Raw genomic sequence first — 21,382 nt, 5'->3', positions numbered from 1 at the left:
TTAACATACATGTGCTTTTTCAAATTAAAAAAATGAAGAATATACCAAATGCATAAACTTAGATTAGCTAAATAATTTTTGCGTCTAAATCCTTACGATAGTTTTTGAATGTTACGGTTCTGAGTGCAGAGTGGGAAATAAAATCCTCAAGTATCTGAATATCTTTTGCTAAGAGCTGAAGATTATTCATTGCTTTAGCCTCACAAAGTTTTGGTTTCAACTATCATAAGTGAAAATAATCTCGATGTTCTAATTAATAGTAACATTGATTAATTAGAATAAAAGAAGAAAAAATTAACTATATGTAACTTCTAAAAATAAAGCTTAAAACGTGTATGTATGGGGTGACTTCACTACATCAGAGGGTTCCTCGACCTCTGGTTTATCATCAGGGCTGAACTGAGGAATGAAATCCCGGGAAACAAGGGGCACATACTCCCTCGGACTCTTCAATCCTACCTTCTCAAATCCGTGGGGTGGACGTGATTAAAACCAGTCTCAAGATGACAAATACAATGAGTTTTAGTAAACCAAGATATAAATAATAGTTACTCAATATTGAAGATTACACTGAAGATTCAGTCACTGCCTTCTTGTTTAAGTATTTTCACTTCTCCCGTTCTCTAGTGCTGCTTTTTTTTTTTTTTTTTTTTCTTTCCTTCACATATCTCCAAAATGTCTCAGTTCTGAGTAAGAAACTATTGTCTAGGACTTGGGCCGAATCAGAAGTGTTTTCGACTGGTGGAGCCCCAAGGATCCCGATTTCCTTTGTACAGGCAGGTGTGGCACAACTTAGTAGGAAGTATTGTGTCCCGAGTCAGTAATGTTCCGGTTAGATTTAGGACTTGGTTTTACGTCAACACAGATAGATGTACCTCAGCCAGCTCAGACTTTCTGGAGAACTGGTTTGAAACTTAGAGTTCTATGAGTTCATAGGGTAACAGATACTTCATGACAGGAGCTAAATGGCTGTGGACTTGAAGATCCACCAAAACAGTATTTAATAGGAATAGCTTTTGTTTAAAGAGTGGTAAACTAATAGGGTAGATATAAATTCGCTGTTTCTTTGAGTCAGCAAACGAAATGTTCTGTCCTAATTATATATGATATTGATACCTACCCTATTACATTTTGGCCGGGGCATCTGGATAGAGTCCATAGAAACAACTGTGGCCTGAGAACACTCACTGATCAGCAAGCTTAGAGGGCTGTTGTCCCCTGATTTTCTGCAGTATACAAATGTAGAGATTAATTCATGCAAAAATGATGAAGTTCCTGCCATGTGCTTATAGCACTTTAAAGCACGGGGGACACTCCTGTGAGTAATACCAAATCTGCCCTCATGGAGCTGAAAGTTATAATTTCCAGGTAACTGTAATTGCTTGCATAATAAAGCAGGGTAAGGAGTTAACAGTGGAGGGGAGTGGTATCTCAGAAGCCCTGTTAGGGGAAGCCTTTGCAGAAGGTATTTAAGCAGAGCCTGAAACGAGTGAGAGAACGAGCTATGGGAAGACCTAAGGCAGCAGTTCCAGGCAGAGGAAATGAGGGCAAAGGCCCTCTTGCGAGAATGAACTTCGTGTCCAGGAATCGAAAGGCTCATGTTGATACAGCTTCATGAGTAAAGGGGATGAGGTTCAGAGGTAGGCAGAAGAAAGATCATTTGACGTCTAAGGAAGTTTTCAGACCTGGTCTAGTGAACCTATTTAAAGACTCCTCCTGGCTGCCGTGGGGATAGAGTAGGGTTTGGGTCGTGGTAAACAGAAAGCAAGCCCTGACGGTGGTCCAGGTAAGAGGTCATGGGGACTTGGGCCAAAGTAATGGGGGGAGAAGCATTTAAATTTGAGATCTAGAGGCAGTGGAGTTGCTGGTAATACTGGGGAGTTGTGAGAAAAGAATCAAGGGTAATTGGCCTGGGGTGATACGGTGCCTTTCACAAGGACAGCGAAGGAGCGGACGAGGAGGCCAGCACACTGCTACTTGATGAGGAAAGTCACACTGGCGAGTGTGAGAATGGAAAACTCCACTTAAGAGTCTGAAGATCTATAGTTCACCCGCAAGATGCTGAGAAAAATCCAAACTGTGTGCCCAGAATACTGGAGAAACGTAATTGCTTGCAAGAAAGGACCTACGGGAACCCTACGCTACTGTATTTAGAGGCTCTAATTGACTATCAGTTTCTCGCCATAGCCCTACACATCCTCTGCCGTAGGGCTCTCTGAACACATCTGTTTAAGCATGTGTTTTACTTCTTGACATTATTTCCAACCGTGTGGAGAAAATTCTGCTCTTTAAGAAATTCAGAGACACCTGGGTGGCTCAGTCAGTAAGGCATCTGACTTCAGCTGAGGTCATGATCTCACAGTTTGTGGGTTTGAACCGTGTGTCGGGCTCTGTGCTGACAGCTCAGAGCCTGGAACCTGCTTCAGATTCTGTGTCTCCCTCTCTCTCTGCCCCTCCCGTGGTCACACTCTCTCTCTCAAAAATAAACATAAACATTAAAAATTTTTTTAAAAAAAAAGAAAAGAAAGAAGTTCATATTATTCATCCAGAGACTGTTATCCCAAATGAGTGAATTATAGGAAATATGATTTCTTCAAACAAAAGGATTCCCTTGTAAAAAGCAAGACATGGAATCATATTCCCTTGACTCTGGATGGGTTTTTGACTTTCTTGTCACTAGTAAAATGCTATCTGTGGAAGTGGTATTTCATGACCTGGGGTCAGGTCAGAAAAAACTGAAACGTCCAGCCTCTTCTTAGGACTACTTGAGCTGGAGCCTGAACCACCATGAAAGTCGCTGAGGCCACCGCGGTGTGAGAAAGCACAAACTGGCCCCAGATGGGGGGAGCCCTGAGATCATGGGAAGAGAACCCCTGGCTGCTCCAGACCCCTGTGTCAGCTCAACCTGCCACAGGCCTGCAACTGTAGGAAAGACCCCGAGCCAGACTCCACGCCACTCTCAAACCCTTGCCCCGCAGACCATGGAAATAGTAAAATGATTGCTTCTATCTCAAGCCACCAGGTGTTGGGGGTGAGGTGTTGTGGAACACCGGTGACTGAACCATTCCCATTACTCCCCACCCCCAGTAACTACTCTGATGTGATATTTCCTTTTGTTTCAACATGACTTCAGTGTTCTTACCGTGAGAATGCGTTGACGTTTATATATTACACCCTGCAAGAGATTTTATTTCTCTTTTCCCTGTTGAGCATATTGCTGTGCGTGCATTGTTGCTTCTGGCCACTGTGTAGTATGCCTAGGATGCATCGATCACACTTGACCTACCTATTCCTCCAGCGATGAGCCGCCAGGTTGCCTGCAGTTCCCCCACACGCTGTCACAGACATCCTGGGACACGTCCCCTTACAGTGCCCTGTAGGTCTGTGAGCACTTCTCCGGGCAATACACCCAGAAGTGAGCATGCTGCCTCCCAGAGCGCCCGCGCACTTGCTCTAGCCAAGCTCGGCTGCACCCGTCTTCACTATCGGTGCCGTGTTCACTTGCTGGCCCAGTCCCCACATTGTATTTACGAAAAGAACGAGTCGGGCTGCTGGAGGGTTGGGTTTTTTTCTCTCTCCATAATTGCTCTGAACATCTCGGTGGCTCCCTTCCTTCAGGTCTTCCTCTACACGTCACCTAACCACTCAAACAAATAGTTACTGCTACGTGCCGTCGCTGCCCATCCTTCTCAGCTCATGGTTCTTTTCTTCACTGTTCTTACAGGTGGACGTGTGTGTGTGTGTGTGTGTGTGTGTGTGGTGTTTGGGTATCATTTGTCTCCCCCCGTGAGAAGGGCGTTGGGTGCGTAGGGTGCGGCCAATGAAGATTTGCTATGAATGCATAGCCAGAGTCTGACTTAACCGAGTACCATTCTAAGGAGCCTCCCCGGCTCCTCACCCCACCTCCCCGTCACTTAGTTGGGGGAGAAAATATCGGGGGGCACCGAGGCTCTCCCATCTCTCCCCGCCCCCACTTTGGACTCACCAAGCACAGGGGCGAAGGACATTCTATTAGCACTTGGGACGGTTCTATCAGTGTTTCAGGTACCATCGGCGTCCCGAGTGTTTGTGGTGAGGTGTGCTTGCTCACAGCTTCTTGTTGAATGGCTGCATGAAATCGTTAGGCCCTGGTCTCTGGTCTGACTTAATGACCCTAAGACAGACAAAGGAAGAGTACTTAGAGAAAAAAAAAAAAAGGCACGGAATAAAAAGTGAATAACATATAGCACTGCCCTGTCTGATACTGTAACTATTAGCCACATGTGGCAAATAATTAAAATGCAAATTAAGTTCCTGAGTCACATTAGCCGTATCGAAGTACTCAATGGTTACATGAAGCTGGTGCAGATGCACACATTTCCATCACCCCAGAGAGTTCTGTTGCGCAGCCCTGAAGAAAAAAAACAGCTCTAGATACTTTCTGAAAATCCCAACCTGCCTTTAGAGTTCTTGAGGGAATCTTTTCCGCCTGCCTTCCTCCGGGCTAAAAGGGTCAGCATTTTGTTCTATCATTAAAAATAACAACCAGTATACTTTTGACTTGGAAAGATAGACGTATTCTTTCCTACGGGCTACTTTTGGAGGACACTTAGCTGGCTGCATGTGTCCTCCACATGGTTCTGAAGAAGGTGATGTGTCCTGGGGCACCTGGGTGGCTCAGTCAGTTAAGCGTCAGACTTCTGCTCGGGTCATGATCTCGCGGTTCGTGGGTTCGAGCCCCTCATGAGGCTCTGTGCTAACAGCTCGGAGCCCGGAGCCTGCTTCGGAATCTGTGTCTCCCTCTCTCTCTGCCCCTCCCCCGCTCATGCTCTGTGTCTCTCAAAAATAAACATTAAAAAAATTAAAAAGAAAAGAGATGATGTGTCCTCGGTACCCAGTCATGTTGAGATGAAGCTTATTTTCACACAGTGAGCATTTGTTGAGAACAAACAAGCTTTATGTTTCATTTCAACTTTACATAGCATGTTTTTTGCCCTGCTTTTGAGGGCCAGGATGAAGAGTTGGAAAATTGCTGTCATTTGGTGTCATTAATTCTCTGAATTCCGAAGTTGTGTGTTTAAGAGGGTCGATTTGGTAAGTTGTTGCCACCTGACCCTTGATGATCATGAACATCAAATTTAAAATTACGAAGTAAGAATTGAGGGAAAAAGTCAAATGTTATAAATTTATTCGGGACATCTGTTGCCACCTCTTTGGATGCCTTTGAAAATTCAAGCAGAAAACAATACACTTCCAGGTTTGTTTGTTTGTTTTTTTACTTTCAATAAATAATATCTTTGTGTATATGTATATATAGATAGATATACTTAACGAGTCATTTAGCAGGATTTTTAAGTTTTATACTGCATTAATTCCAACATAGCTCTTTCCAGATTGATAGGATGCAAATGAGGTAAGAATTAAGGCAAACCTAAAAGGCATGCAAATGTAGCACATTTATCTCCACTGATAATACAAGATCTCGAGTATGGACCACACAGAGGAGCCAAGGCCCCTCCACATGTCTGTCGGTACTATTTTACAGGAGAATGGTGACACAGCTTATATTAAAGTTACATTACCGTGGGGGTCTCAGTGCTACTAACATGTAATCAAGGAGACACGAGCATTGGCAAAACATGAACAAGAAACCATAGAACTCTTTGCGGCACATTTCTGCCCAGGCTTTAGGGGAGGAGGGTTTTTATGAAATGATGTTACACGTATCACATCGTGGCAGGTTGTTTGTTTTATAATATATGCTTTTAAAATTCATTAGCAAATGACATTCTCATGCACACAAGTGTTTCAAACACAAGAAGCAAGTCCATTGATAGGTAGTCCAAGCAATATTTGTGTAAGTGTGTGTGTGTGTGTGTGTGTGTGTGTGTAGCTGCAGACTGAATGGAACATTGAGACTTTTGTGCAGTCCATAGCATTGACCTCAGCTCATTTCTGAATGTCGCACTGCAGAAGTAATACAATGGAAGGGTCGCTCTTTGCAGCTTCTTTGAATTCATCCAGTGTAATCTGGTCATCTTTGTTCTTATCCATCTTGCTGAAAATCTTGTCTACTCGCTGCTCAGGCGTGAGGCCGTCCTCATTCATTTTCATCATGATCACAGTGCCTACCATCTTATAGATAGCCTTGGGAAAACCAGAAACAGAGCGTAAAGTTCTCCTAGGACATGATAAAGAATTTAAATTTACTTCAAAGGACTCCTTAAATCGTTTTAAATAAGACAGAGATATAATCAGATATGTGTGTCTTGTCTGACTCCCAGGTTTCTGGCTGGAGGAAGTGAGTAGAAAGAGTGGCTCCGTGGTAAACACAAGAATAATGGATGAGGAATCTTTATTCAGGAGGAGAGCGCTGAGCTCTGTTTTAAACATTCTGGGATTGAGGTGCAGGTGAGCACCAGCCCTTGAAGATTTAAGAAAACAGAAAATGTGGTCCCAACCAAGAAGGAATTTACAATCTACTAAGATAACTGAGCAAGGCAAGCCAGTAAAATTTAGTCCAGAAAGACGACACTTTAGGGAGATCTGTGGATCAAGGACTCTGTTCATAAGGACTTCCAGCTGTCCAGTTCAATTAACTGTACACAATTATTTCTCAACGTGAGAATTTCCTAAATAGAAACAACTTTTTTAGGAAACTGCCTGAAAAAAATAAATGCCCTTCCACACAAAGACTTGCAGGTGGGGGCGCCTGGGTGGCTCAGTCAGTTGAGTGTCCGACTTCGGCTCCAGTCATGATCTCACAGTTTGTGAGTTCGAGCCCCACGTCGGGCTCTGTGCTGACAGCTTGGAGCCTGGAACCTGCTTCGGATTCTGTGTCTCCCTCTCTCTCTGCCCCTTCCCTGCTCATACTCTGTCTCTCTCAAAAATGAATAAATGTTAAAAAAAAAAAACTAAAAAAAAAAAGACTTGCAGGTGGATGTTCATAGCATTATTAATAATAGCCAAGTAGAAACGACACAAATGCTCAAACAATATGATGTATCTGTACAATTGAATACTATTTTAGTAATATAAAAGACTGAAATACTGATAAGTCTTAGAACATAGATTAAACAAAAAAGGAAGTCATTCATAAAGGCTATAGATATTTATATTGTATGGTTATATGAAAGGTCCAGAAACCCAAATCCACAGAGAAAAAGAAGAGTGGAGTTTTCTGAGTCTGGAATAGGAACAGGCAGGTGGCATGAGGGGTCTTACTGGGGGAATTAAAATGTTCTAAAATTAGATTATGGCGATGGAGGCTTACTTTGGTAAATTGTACAGTTATAATGGGTGAATTTATGGTTTGTAAATAATAACTCAAAGTTTTAAAAAATGTCAGTTAGAAAAAAAAAAAATGCCAGTTAGAGCCATGGGCAGCATCTTACATCCACCAGAGGGAAAGCTGGTTTGAGGAAGAAGGGGACATCCAGCAGAGCAGAGCTAAGCCAAGGGCAGAACTGAATCTGGGCCCAGCGGCCTGGATCTGTGACTTTTCCCAGCGCTGCGCTGAGGCTGAGGCAGGGGGACAAGGGTCGGGAGAATTGAAGGCCTGGCATGCAACCAGCAGGGCTCCTGGCAGGGAAGAAAAGCAGCTGCCACAGCCTACGCCCCAGGAAGCTTCCTCCGGGGGTCTCTGCCTTACTTGCCCGTCGGCCAGCCAGGGAGCCTAGCCGCCCACCATCCTGAAGTCCCGCTCCGGCCAAGTCCACCCCGAGTCCTCGCCCTGCCCTGCCCTCGTCCGGATGGCCAGCCGCGGCCCGCGGGCCCGCCCCGCCTCCATAGGGTTCCCTTTGGCGGCCCCGGGTGCCCCGCCTCACGCGCCCTGCCCAGCCCCGCCCAGGTCCCCCGAAAGCCCGACCCCGCCCTCGCCCTCGCCCTCGCCCTCGCCCTCGCCCCCCACCCGAAGGCCCCGGCCCCGCCCCTCGAGGGCCTCCGCCTCACCTCGATGATCTCCAGCATCTCCACCCGCGTGATCTTGCCGTCGCCGTCCAGGTCGTACATGTTGAAGGCCCAGTTCAGTTTCTGCTCGAAGCTGCCCCTCGAGGTGATGGACAGGGCGCAGATGAACTCTCGGAAGTCGATGGTGCCGTCCCCGTTCTTGTCAAAGGTTCGGAAGGCGTGCTGGGCAAACTTGGAGGCGTCTCCGTAAGGGAAGAACTGCAAGCAGAAGGCACAGGTTCAGGTGCCGGGAGGGCCCGAAACCTCAGGCCGGGGCGCGGCCCAGGAAAGCCTAGACCGCGGGCTGCACCGGGCGCTCTCGTGGGCTGTCGTGGGAGGGGGTGTGACCGGCGGGCCTCCTGCCTGGGCCAGCGCTCAAGGCCAAGGGCAGGCGTCCATCAGTGCGTCCTCACTCAGAGGCCTGGCTGTTTCTTGTGGGTGAGGCTGGGGACATGCCTTTGTGGTGGCCAGGCCCTCAAGCCCGCAGCTAGCGTCCCTCATCCGTGGCTTCCCTGGCCGCCCTCCCACAAGTACGAGGACCGAGGCAGGTAGCAGACTCCTCTCCCCACACGGGGTGGTGCTCCGTGAACTCCCCCTTTCTCCCTGTGGATGTCCAGGTTCACTGCCTCGTGGGGCCAGAACAAGGTTGCCCAGACCTGGTTTTTCCTGCCCCCCTGCCCCGCTTCCTATCCACACTCCCTCGATGAGGCTCCAGGGTTTCACTTCTTTTTACAGGGACTTTTCTTTTGTAGAACAGACATTTAAAACCCATTAAAAATAGAACATGACTGGGTTTATTTTTGCAAGATATAAAGAGGTTTCTTTTCAGAGCCAACAGTTGGCAAGAGTGCCGTAGGGAGACAAAGAATGGACCCAGGAAGGAAAGGAAGGGCAGACCCCAGAGGAGGTAAGACCATGGGCAGTGAGGCAGGGGTGTCGGCCCCACTGATACGAGTCTAGGCCAGTCACAAACAGCAGGCAGTTCTGTCGCTTGACCCTCTGTCCCAGCAAAGCTGAAGGACATTCTCTAGGTGGAGGGTGGAAAACAAACCAACCCCAAATCAAATGCGAAAACAAACCATGTGCTGTTTTAAGGCAGAAAGGGTATATACATGTTTCTGGGTGAGCAAATCCAGCAAATACAAACATGAAAGCAGATTTCTGAGGATGTCACTGGTCTCCCTGCTCCTTCCTACGTTTTGCCACTTGTGACTGGAACAGTCTGGCCAGCCTCCATGCAGATGGCCTGCTTCGTGCCCACCCGGGGCTGTCTCCCTTTGGGAGTTTCTCACTATGCACCCTGCCCTTGGGCCTGCTGCCCGCAAATCCCAAAGGTGGAACATTTCCCTCCAGAAATAAAATAGGTCTTTCCATATAAGATGCAGAGCTGACTGGGGCTTGTATTTCAATAGCACTCACTTCCGGACACTGAGATCTGTTCTGCTTACTATTGTGTGCAAAAAATCACCCAAGGGGCACCTGTGTGGCTCAGTCGGTTAAGCACCTAACTCTCAATATCAGTTAAGGTCATGATCTCATAGTTTGTGAGATCGAGCCCTGCATCAGGCTCTGCGCTGACAGTGTGGAGCCTGCTTGGAATTCTCTCTCTCCTTTGCTGTCTGCTCCAACCCCACGTGCTCTCTCTCTCTCTCAAAATAAATAAACATTAAAAATTTTTTTTAAATCACCCCAAATCAGAGTGGCTTAAAACAACAATTCTTTCATTAATCTCAGAAAATAAAGATTTGACAACCACTTCTTTTTTATTTTATTATTTTTTTTTTAATGTTTATTTTTTGAGACAGAGAGACAGAGCATGAACGGGGGAGGGGCAGAGAGAGAGGGAGACACAGAATCGGAAACAGGCTCCAGGCTCCGAGCCATCAGCCCAGAGCCTGACGCGGGGCTCGAACTCACAGACCGCGAGATCGTGACCTGAGCTGAAAGTCGGACGCTTAACCGACTGAGCCACCCAGGCGCCCCAACCACTTCTTTTTTAAGCAACCAACTTATCTTTCTGAGGCTATGGAGGACAACTTTATCCTTTGCTCCCTCATCCCCTACACACATTATGTCTCCTATCCTTCGTTTTTCATGATTCATCAAAATCCACTGAGGCCTTTTTCTGGCCCAGCCCTGTCTTTGGTACTGGGAAAGCAGAGATCAGCACCTCACTGCCCCCAGGCTCTGGTATTTTGCAGTTAAGGGGGGAACTGAAAATGAAGGTCATGTTATCAGAAAAGGACTACAACGGAAGAAGGAACAAGACATTCCTAATGCTAACGAGCGCATGGTTACTTTCAAGAGGGGCGCCTGGGTGGCTCAGTTGAGCATCCAACTTTGGCTTAGATCATGATCTCGCAGTTCGTGGGTTCAAGCCCCCGCATTGGGCTCTCGACTGACAGCTCAGAGCCTCCTGGAGCCTGCTTCGGATTCTGTGTCTCTCTCTCTCTCTCTCTCTCTGCCCCTCCCCTGCTCACACTCTGTCTTTCTCTGTCTCTCAAAAATAAATAAAATGTTACATATATATAAAAAAAGACTGTGTGGTTGGTTTCAAGACGGAGAGTTAAGACAGAAAGGCTCCTGTCCTCTGTCTCGGGCTCAGCCTGTTTTCTCTCCACCCCCCAATGCCATCAGAGGCATCGTAGATACCTAAGGATGGGCTGCCAGGTGCTGACTTTTGAACTTGACCCTGACAATTTCTAAATAGGTAAGTTTGAGCCACATGTGCTCTGAACTGTTTGTTGACTTAATGATGCTTCTGACACCAAATGTGTGGGCTTTGTTTTGGTTTAGTTTGGTTTTTGGTTTTTCCCTACCAGCAACCAATTCTCCAATTTTCTGGACATTAACCTGGTCCAGTTGAATTCAGTTCAATTCTGACACTAACCCCTGGGGAGTCAGTGCAGACCCCACAGGTGAGTCAGGGTTCAGTCCCACAAGACTGCGCCCACTTCAGATGCCAGTGGCATGTCCCCTGCTGCCACCTGTAGTTCTGATAGACCTGATGTAAACTCAGGGGGATCCCACAATGCCCTCCTTCAATAATTTGCTAGAACAACTCACAGACTTAAGGAAGGCACTTTATTTACTATTACCACTTTATTTTAAAGGCCACAAGTCAGGAACACCCTGGGGGAAGAGATGTATAGGGCAAGGGGCGAAGGCACGAGGAGGGAGTGCAGAACCCTCTCCGGGCATGCCACCTGTCCAGCACCTCAGCGTGTTCACCAACTTCTCAGACCTGTAGTTTAAGGGTTTTCATGGAAGCCTCATTACATAGGCGCAGTTCATTCAATCATAGGTCAATGAAGATTCAGTTCCATCTCCAGCCCCTCTCCTTTCCCCAGAGGTAGGGTGAGGGCTGGACTACAAGTTTCAATCTTCTAATTATGCCTGGGTCTTTCTGGTGACCAGCTCCCATCCTGAAGCTGTCTAGGGGCCCCAGACAGCAGTCATGTTATTAGCATACAAAGGCACTGTTTTCACTCCAGAGATTCCAAGGGTCTTAGAAGAAGCTCTTGTGTCAGGAACTGGGAACGAAGACTAATTATGTATTTCTTATTATATCACATGTGCCGTGTGCGTGAGTGTTCTTCACCCCTTTCTGCTCTTTGCTGATGTGTTTGCCTTGTGGTCAGGAGTCTTGGGAAGAGCTGGTACCTGTGAAATGGCTTAAGAGCAGAGCAGAGTGAGCAGATTCCCACTCTCCTTAGTGCTGTGTATCCACCAGGCTTTCTATATGCAGTGACTGGAGACCACTGCGTATTTTTCAACATCTGTGTGGGTTTCTGGAAGTGAAAGGCTTTAACTATCATTTCTTATAGCATACTTTAAAGTGAAGGGGTATCTGAGAGTTTTGTCTAAAAATAGCTGAGAACTTGAGGTCAGTATATTAAAAATTAATTTAGATCTGAAAATTCTTGAGGAAAAAATCGATTGGGCTATAAAAGTTACATGCGCCTTGCAGAAGGCCTATTTACTGACTTTTAGAGCCAATGCGTTCATTTCAGAAGAACTGAGCGTGTGCCCAAGACCCCTCACGTATCTGGACGGTTTGTTCTCTTTGGAAAATTCATCCTATCATGTTCTGAGCTCTTTGAGTTTTTCTAATCAGGGGAATGCTCTTTCTTTTGATGAAATGATTCAACTCTGGATGTATCATCACAGGAAAAGCAAAGCCATACTCTTCAATCTCTTTGGGAAGAGATCAGGGTCTTGAACTCATATTCACTTCTAGACTACGATAGTACCTGAGAAATGTAAGTATTTTTTGCATATTGTTGCTTGCAATGTGTTTTATTTTTTAAAGTCAATGTGTTTTGCTTGACCAACTGTATTATGTGGTGATGTGGAAATAATTTTCAGTGGCATGAATAATCTACAAGTCTCTTTATATAATAGATAAAAAAACTTTGAGGTTAAAAATTATATATAATGTATGAATATAATAATATTTATATAACATAGACATATATTTTATGTATCTAAATATATAAAATATACTAAATAAATATATTTCACTTGTATCTTAGTCCATTCAGGTGGCTATAATAAAATGTCACAGACTAGATGGCTTATAAACAGAAATTTATTTCCACAGTTCTGGAAGACAAAGTCCAATATCAGGGTCAGTCTCTGGTGAAGGCCCTCTTCTGGCTGCACACTGCCAACTTCTTGCTTTGTCCTCATGGGAGGAAAGACAAGGGAACTGTGTGGGGTCTTTTTTATAAGGGCACTAATCCCATTCATGAGGGCTCCACCCTCATGACCTAAGCTCCTTGCAAAGGCCCACCTCCTTATAGCATCACCTTGGGCATTAGGTTTCAACACATGAATTTGTGGAGGGACACAAATACTTAGTCCATAGCAATTTGTTAGCAAGAAGATGACTCTAGCTGTGAGAAATTTCACAAACTGTATTAGATGATTGAATATAGCCAGTCTTTGATGAATTTCTAGTGTCTGTTTTATGTCTATATACATACACGCTTAGTTTTTCTACTTTTGATCACAAATTTTGTATCGAGTGTATCTTGCATTTCCATTAAAAGAAGAAAACCATCTGGGAAGCAGCTGCAGATGGTCAGTTGATCCCCACTGACTGAATCAGATACCGGAATCCTTCCGGTGACTTTGGGAATTGTGTGGTATGGCTCTTGGAGGCCAAACTGGTGAGGCCTGGCACCTGAGGTCAGCCTGCCCTCCTGAGGGTGCCTGAGAGAAGGTTTGTCTTTGGAGAGCAGGGTTTGGGGGTGGAGCAGGGCCTGCTTCAGCTGCTGGCCACAGAGCCCTAGACTCCATCCTGAGGGTGGGAATTGCACTGTCAGCTCCAGTTTGGACAAGGCGTCTTTGGGGGTGGAGGTGATCAGGCCAGTCCCCCAGGCAGGTGGAAGATGATGGCTGGCCAGAATGGTTCACCGGACAGTGGCAATTTCTTCAGGGATGCTGGAGCTCTCTTCCCCGGGTCCAGTGCTTCCCCTTGCCAGCCCACAGCCCTTTTGCTCTGACACTTAGGGGCTCCAAGCTTACTAGTGGGAGACTGGTAGAAGGTGGGGGGCAGAAAGGGCCCTCTGTCCCTGACTACTTCCGGCCCTGCTGGTGAGACTCTGACCTCAAGATCAGTCTGTACACTAAGCTGTCCCTGTCATACCACAGGGGCAGTCCTTTGCCCCAGTTGCGCTCTGAGAAAGCTCTAGAAGTTGCTGGCCTATGGTGGGACCAGGACCCAGCTACCACGTGTAGCATGATACCCACAGGAAAATGTCACCATTTCTGCTCTCTTCCTGCTGAATGACAAGGAGGAGGAGCATGTTTGTGTCCTATGGCATTGGTATTCCCCTGGACTGATTTCTGGAAGTTCCTGAGATAAGTCTTCTGGGCCACACATCCTCCTTTCCTGTTGACTTCCCCTCCCAGGATGCCTGGAAATGAGGGCTGCCATTGTACTGGCCACCAGATTGTGGGGAGCTGCTGCAAAGGAGAGCTGCATCCACTGTGTCTTCTTTCTTGGTGGAGGGGGTGGGGAGCAGAAAGACCAGGACCCCTCCACTTGGACACCCAGCAGAGCCCAGACAGGTGGGCACAGTCTGATAGCAGGGGCTGTCTGTCTTCAGTGCTGGGTCACAGGGAAGCTCACAGGGCCCACTCTTCCACTGCAGAGGAGAGCAGGCCCAGAGAACACCTTCTCCTCATTCAGTGATTCCTCTTCAGGGAGGTCCTGATGGGTTAAGACTTCCTCTGCTTGTCTTCTCGTGCCACCTCTCTGGTGGACATTCCATTTGCAGGATTGAATATAGCTTATCCCCTTCTCTCCCTTCTACCTCCACCAGAGACCTGTCACCTCCCATCAGATTCTGGCCATAGTCCCCTAATTGCCGCTGGTCTCCTCAAGGTCAAACACCCGAGCAGCACTGATCTTCCTACAGTGTGGCTCTGATTGTGTCATTTCTCTTCACAGAAACACCTAGGGCTTCCATATCTGACCCAATAGGTGCCTTCGATCCTGCATGTCCTGCTTTGGGCTCTGCTCTCCAGAGGCTCACATTTGCAGAGTTGAATTCTGAACTTGGAACCTTGCTGTTGGTGCGCTTCATGATTGCCCCAACCTGCAAGCACGTCTCTCTCATTCCTCTGTTTTCTGCCTCTGCACCCCGGCTGTGTTCCCAGGTGCCACCACACATGCCCCCTGCTTCCTATTTTATATGCCTTCCTCTGCATCCCATCTCATCCTGGCCAAATGGAGAAATCCCACCTTTTCTTTACGTCCTGCTCAAATGCCCTGCCTCTGTGGAAACTTCATGACTGGACTGAATCTCTCCCTCTGCTTGTGCTTCACTGATTTCTAGATGAGTTTTCCCAAACCCTCTTAGACCCTGGTCTGCACCTGCTGTGTCCCTCCTGGCGTGGGAGTCCCGGAAGGGCAGCCACCACATGTGTATTGTGGGCCTGTAGCGGTGCTTAGCGCCTCCTGAGAAGGGCCCATTCCAGCGAGCACAGGCACTGTGGTCTCACACATCTTTGTACCTGCATTTATGTCACTCTTGCATCTGTGAAATGGGGGTGCTGAGTTAACTAAATGCTTTCACGCTCCTGTGAGGGCAGGCAGAGTTTCCTGCCACAACTGAACAGTAGTGAAAACCATGACATCAACTAGTCAAATGTCAGTGCTCTGTTCCTAGAATTCCCTATCTCCCTTTGCTGCTCAATTCAATTTTTTTCTCCAAAAAGCTGACCACCATACAACATATTTCAATTAGTTATTCGATGTCTTTCTTTCTCCATGAGAAATGTGAACTCCGTGAGGGCAGAGAGCTTTGGCTGCTTTGCTGTTTTGTTCCTTGCCTAATCTCTGCCTAGCAGTGCTCAATGACTTAGTGAATGAAAGAGTGAACCAATTTCTTTTTAAAAATTGGTTTATTTTGAGAGACAGAGAAAGTGAGATAGGGGGAGGGGCAGAGAGAGAGGGAAAGAGAGTATCCCAAGCAGACTCTGCACTGGAGGGCTCCAACTCACAAACTGACATCTTATCTGAGCCAAAATCAAGGTGCCAGAACTGATGCTGCCCTGCCTAATAACTGCACAGCAGGGTTGCAACTGGTGACACGTTCACTGTCTCCTGGGATCCTCAAGACAACCCAAAGGGATGATTTGGTTCTTTTTTCACTTTTCCTTAGTAACAGAGAAGTGGGTTTTTAGGCAGAGGTTCAGCACTGTCATTCCTATTTATTAGGGGATTATTTATTTGATATCAGTTACTAAACTGTAAATCCCCAGAGTGCAAAGCCTGTTTGTTGTATCCATAGCACATACCACGGGGCTGCAGATGACAGGTGCAAAATACAGTCTCGTTGAATGACCAAGTGAAAGAAACACTTGTAGTGCCAACTAGAGGTGTTCAAGCACTGCTGCTGAAAACAGCCACCACTCATTGGACATTTATTAAAATCTAGCCAGCTCTGTCCTCTAGAACTTCTTGTGAGGATAACAATATTCAACAACTGCACTGCTCAAAATGATAACTACTAGCCATATGGGTCAACCACCGTGAGGTGCTGGGAATAAAATTTTAAAAAGACACTGGGGCACCTGGGTGGCTCAGTCAGTTGAGCATCTGACTTTGGCTCAGCTCACGATCTCACAGCTCTCTCACAGCTCGTGGGTTTGAGCCCTGCATCGGGCTCTGTGCTGACAGTTCAGAGCCTGGAGCCTGCTTCAGGTTCTGTGTCTCCTTCTCTGTGCCTCCCGCGTTCATGCTCTCTCTCTCTCTTTTTCAAAAATAAATATTAAAACAAATTTTTTTTAAATGTAAAAAGACAGAGCATTGAGGGCATTGGGGGAAGAAACCTTTGAAATGTTACTAGTGTAACCAACAAACTGCATGTTTTAATATTATTTAACATACGTATCAATTTAGGTAGCAACGTGTGGCAACTGGCTTCTGTATTGAGTGAGTAGCATGATCTATGCTCTGTCATAAGCTCTCACAATACCCTTGTCAAGCAGTAATCCTCAGCTCCACTTCATGGACAAGGAAACATGGGCTCAGAAAGGTCCAGCAAACCCCTAAGTTAATTCTCTTTCCACTGTGTCAGCCTGCTGCAAGTTTATGCAAAGGAGCAGTAAGAAATGTACACATCTTCCCAGAATAAGAACATCCAAAACAGAAGGTAGAAAGGTCAGGGACTGATGGTCATCTATGTCAACATTTGTTGGAATGCTTTCATGATTATCATACAGCACTGGAATGACCTCAGTTCTAATACTTCTCATGCGTGTTACTTCATTCGGTTCTTATAGCAAAACCTGCCATCATAAACTCTGTGTGGACCAGGAGACAAGCTTGAAAGTTGCAGGCATTTGTCCCAGGTTCCTAGCAGAATGTGACAGGTGGATCTGGTCATTTCTGCTACATCTTGCTGTTTCTCTTTGTCAAGCTGAGGAAATAAACCTAAATCCACATTTATGAAGCAAACGTATTTGTTGCGTTATGTAATTCTTTGCTACCTTCCATGTGTGGGCCTCAATCCCTGGCAGTGGGTATTTGTCGCCACCTTCTGACAGCATGTGTGTACTGCATGGAAATTACTAAAAGGATGCTGAAGGATATTTTTAGGACTCATTCTTTAACTCAGCATTTACTGAGCAGTTACTCTGTGTCAAGTATTGTGTTAGATACTGAATAAAATATTAAAAAAGACCTAGAGCATTAAGGATAATAGAGGAAATAGATACGAAGCAAACAACTACATAAATAAGTGTAAAATTACACTCTGATCCATTGCAAATGTATAGAGCCACAGCCACTAATGGGGATGGTCTTATGAGTTTGAAACTTAACCAAAAACTTACTGCATGGTCCTCTCCCTGCACCCTAATATGCAGGCTTCTGCCAGTTCATTGTTTCTTATTCATAGTTTAGGAATAGTCTCAGAGTCTGAAACTTTCCGGGATTTCACAAACCTGGATTGTACCCAACTGTACTACACACCCTTCTTCTGAACCAACCAACGTGCAAAAGAAAATCCCAGGAAATCCTTGAGGACTGTCTTTCCTCAGAGAGACAGTAAGAAACTCTCCATCCATTAATCAGCTTGCTCCAAAGCCACCAGAGGCTTTTCCCTGCAGATAGAGGGCCAAAGCCCTGCATTTCTTTTCAATATTCAGTTGTGAATATTAAAAGGTTTGTTTCTTTTAATAAGTGGTGAATGAGCCCCAGACACTTCGTGCTGAATATGCATGGTGTCATTCGCCTCTGCAACCCCAGGGCCCCTCCGAGTAAGGCACAGAAGGCTCTTTGGTGGCTGTATTAAGAAATAGCCTCAGAACACTGTGCTTCCAGTCCCTTGGGTAGTCTTTCCTCTGAACCCTCCACTCCAGTCCTTTGCACTCTTTTGCTGCCTGCACGTCTCATCCTTCCAGAAGCTGTGCTGAGTGCAGAGAAAGCACCACAACGTTTCCCATGAGAACCTCGCCCTCTCCCAGTGGACACTGGTGCCTGCCTCAATGTAACGGAGGATGCAGGTCTCCTAGAGGCTCCCCTGCCCGACGTTCAGGTTGAGGGAGGTTTTACAGCACAGCCGTGGCCCACTGTGACAGCTGATATGCTGTGTCAAGAGTGGTTGGCGGCAGAGCCGCTGGGGAGGACAGACTCTCCAGGGCTCTGCTCAGCTCCCGGCTGATGCTGATCAGTTCTCAGGCCTCAGAACAGATTTCTTCCCATTAGTCTGCCTGAAATAGAGCTCACGATGGGATCAAAGAGCACAAGAATATTCTCGGACGCTCCACCGCTCACGGTCTTGGAGAGGTCGGCCATTCAATCTCTCATAGGACACCATCCCTTTAAAAATGTCTCACTCAGGTCAATTCTGTTTTCCTTTGTTCGCAGCTGTCAGAAGCCTATGTTCTCTGGCTAATGTACCCACAAACACAATCCCCTCCCCAAGGGTGGAGTCTTCTTCACTTCCCCCACCCCCGAAATAGGGCTACTCTACCTCAGGTCATTTGCCCTCACCTCTGCTGGAATGAGCCAGAGGCTTCTAGCCTCCTGTGGATCCCTGGCTCAGTGCCCACCTCTCCAGGCCCTGCCAAGCGGCTACCTTTTCATGAGGGTCTATCAGGGATCAAGGCCCTAAGGCCTTTTTCATATGCTACCTCAGCTGGTTCTTCACCAAGTTTAGGACTTGAGGGGCATTATTGTGGGTTAGGTCATACCACTAAGGGGAGGTGGGCTGGTCTAGGCACACGGGCTCTGTCTGAGGAATGCCGCCTGTCTGCATAGCTGCCGAATCTGCCCAGCCTTCAACTCCGAGCTACGATCCACCTCCTCACCAGGATCCAGAAAGGTTCTGACTCTCTCTTCCCAGCCTTCCGCTTCTTAGTCCCCACACAGTGTTCCCCCTGCCTTGTGCTGTGCTCACAGGAGCCCTGCCTTCCTGTTGCGGTCCTCAGCAGGACTGGGCCAGGCCACAGCAGGCCTGTGGGAAGGAGGGCACCCACAAGGGACAAAAGCGGTAAACATGCTACCCTTCGCATAGGTTCCGCACTTACCCTTGCCTCCCCAGGCAGCAGAAGGGACCTGGTGGGATTTCTGAGGCCCACGCAGAGCTACTCACTCTCAGGGCAGGCAGATGGGGGCTATGGCCCCTGACCCTGGGGTGGGTGCTGCTGTGGAAAGAAGGAGATGTGCCAACCAAGCCCAAGGATTTCCTGGACCCTGGCTGAGGCCCAGCACCATCCTTTCCCCCCAGGGATGCAGGTGTGGGCTCCTCTAGGAAAGCAGGACCCACCACAGCTAATGAGAGGCAGAGGTGGGATGCAAACCCAGTTCTGTCTGACTGTGTGATGTTGGACACCTGTTAACCCCTCTGAGACTCAGTCTCCTCATCCACCAAATGGGGCAACAGTGATCAATTCTTATTGTGCAGGATTGTTGTAAGATTTACTGGAGATGACAGATGTGGAAGGTGCCTGAGGTCACAAGGAGCTGGGACTCTGGGTATTGGAGGGTCCCTCCTCCCTTTTCCCCTCAAGGCTGCTGTGATATATCCCATACCCTGATGCACCCAGGTGAGCAGGTGGTTCATAGTGGGGTCTCAGTGCACACCCCCCCAGACTGCTGGCCCAACTGGTGCCCTTAGGGTCAACTTGGTGTTTGGTATTTAGGCTCCTCACATTCATGTAACCTCATCCAGGACTAGGATCCTTGCCTCCTGGGCTGCCTCACCAGCCCACATTCTCTGCCTCTGGTTCAACTGCTCCCTCCCACCCACTCCCAGGGCTCTGTAGTCCCTCCTGCCCACAGTTCTGGAGAGAACCTCTTACATCCACTTAGTCATGTCCACTTCCTGTACACACCAGTTGCATCTAATTGTTCCCACAAGAAGCAGCGGGATTATCCCCAGGCCTCTGGGCCTTTCCAGGTCTGGTCCTTGCTGCCTGTCCAATGTCTGCTCCACCGGGGCCTTGCTGGGTTCTCCAGCTGCCATCCTATTGTTTCTGTCATCTGAAATGCTCCTTTTTTGCCCTGGCCCAGTCAACACCTGTTTGTCCTCGGACCTGGATTCAGTCTTCATTTTCTCAGGAAAGACTTCTCTGAACCTAGGTCAGAATCCTCCATTAGGTACATGCACATCGCTGAGATCCGTGGTAACCATCATCCTGTGTTCATGGGATTGTTTGATTAATAACTTTCTCCCCTAGTGGACTGTAAGCTAAATGGGGCAGGGAATGACCTGGTTTTTCCCAACAGCTATAATCCCTGGTGCCTAGTATGGGGCCAGGCGCACAGAAGGTGTTCAGTAAGTATCTGTTGAATGACCTAGAGACTCAGCACAGCGGGGTTTTTTTCGAGCCTCCAGAGACAGCGGTAAATGCATACAATGACCAGTAAAAGAGCTGAAATATGTTCTGAAGATTGTTTTAAGGCAGCTATGCTAAAGAAGGCTCACCATTTGGCCTTAAAACATGTCACTGCCATTACTACTTTAGCTGATGATTCATGACAGTATGAATCATCCCCAGAGAAGTTCACGTACCTGGTCACGTGGATGGGAAGAGGAGAGAGACACTTCCCCTTAATTAGAAATGGGGAGTCCAAAAGCTGTTTTCTGCCAATGTGTTCATTCAACAGATACTCACAAAAGCCTAATTGGTGCCAGGCTCTATGCTGAGCTCTGTGTGGGCAGGAGGGAGGCTGAGGAGAGGCAACAAAGAATCAGAGTAAAATAGAAGAACTGGTCTCTGCCCCAGAGCAGAAAATGAAAGGTAGATGCAGCCCAGAGAGTGAGCTGCCTTCCACACATAGGCTCTCTGGGAGGAGGTTAAAACACACTCACCCCACGCCACCCCCAGATCCTGAGGTCACTTCTGAAAGCTGCCTCTTCACTTGTCCTCCGGGTGACAATATCCATTTTCTGCAGTCATGGCTCCTTCAGGGCTCCAGGCTTTATTACAAGGCAACTACTAATAACTCCTGGTTCCTGTATAACTCCATCTATTTGAGAAGAAAATTAGTCCTGAGCTAAATTTCTAGAGAAGGGGGGTTTGCCTCTTGGGTCAGCGGAAGCAATTTTTACCTGTGTCCTAGGCCAGGTTCTTCTGTTTGCATTTTGACCCTGTTACACTGTCCCAAGAAGGTCAAGAACTCCCAGAGAAGTTCTGTTACTTTTTTATAGAGAAAAACACTCAGGCAGCAGAAATCCAGATTCCTCACTAATCTTCAGATCTCCTTTGTTTTAGAATTATCGCTAAGAGAAAAGCCCAAATAACTTCTACTTTAAGAGAAATGTTATGGGGCGCCTGGGTGGCTCAGTCGGTTAAGCGTCCGACTTCGGCTCAGGTCATGATCTCACGGTCCGTGAGTTCGAGCCCCGAGTCGGGCTCTGTGCTGACAGCTCGGAGCCTGAAGCCTGCTTCCGATTCTGTGTCTCCCTCTCTCTCTGACCCTCCCCCGTTC

General features: G+C 47.2%; 1 protein-coding gene across 1 annotated transcript in view; it reads right to left on the bottom strand.

Annotated features, from left to right (window-relative positions):
- Window positions 1–5,150: 5,150 nt before the first annotated feature.
- Window positions 5,151–21,382, bottom strand: part of VSNL1 (visinin like 1) — a 98,281-nt gene continuing 82,049 nt past the window's right edge. The window contains exons 3-4 of the mRNA XM_058682584.1: window positions 7,930–8,145; window positions 5,151–6,126 (exon numbers count right to left, since the gene is read on the bottom strand). Of these exons, the coding sequence (XP_058538567.1) occupies window positions 5,929–6,126; window positions 7,930–8,145 (414 nt within the window). The 3' untranslated portion in view covers window positions 5,151–5,928. The remainder of the gene's footprint in view (window positions 6,127–7,929; window positions 8,146–21,382) is intronic.

Source organism: Neofelis nebulosa, chromosome 9, assembly GCF_028018385.1.
Source record: "Neofelis nebulosa isolate mNeoNeb1 chromosome 9, mNeoNeb1.pri, whole genome shotgun sequence".
In the NCBI taxonomy this organism is placed as follows: Eukaryota; Metazoa; Chordata; class Mammalia; order Carnivora; family Felidae; genus Neofelis; species Neofelis nebulosa.
Note: the sequence above shows the minus strand (reverse complement) of the source record. Positions and strands in the feature narration are given on the sequence as shown.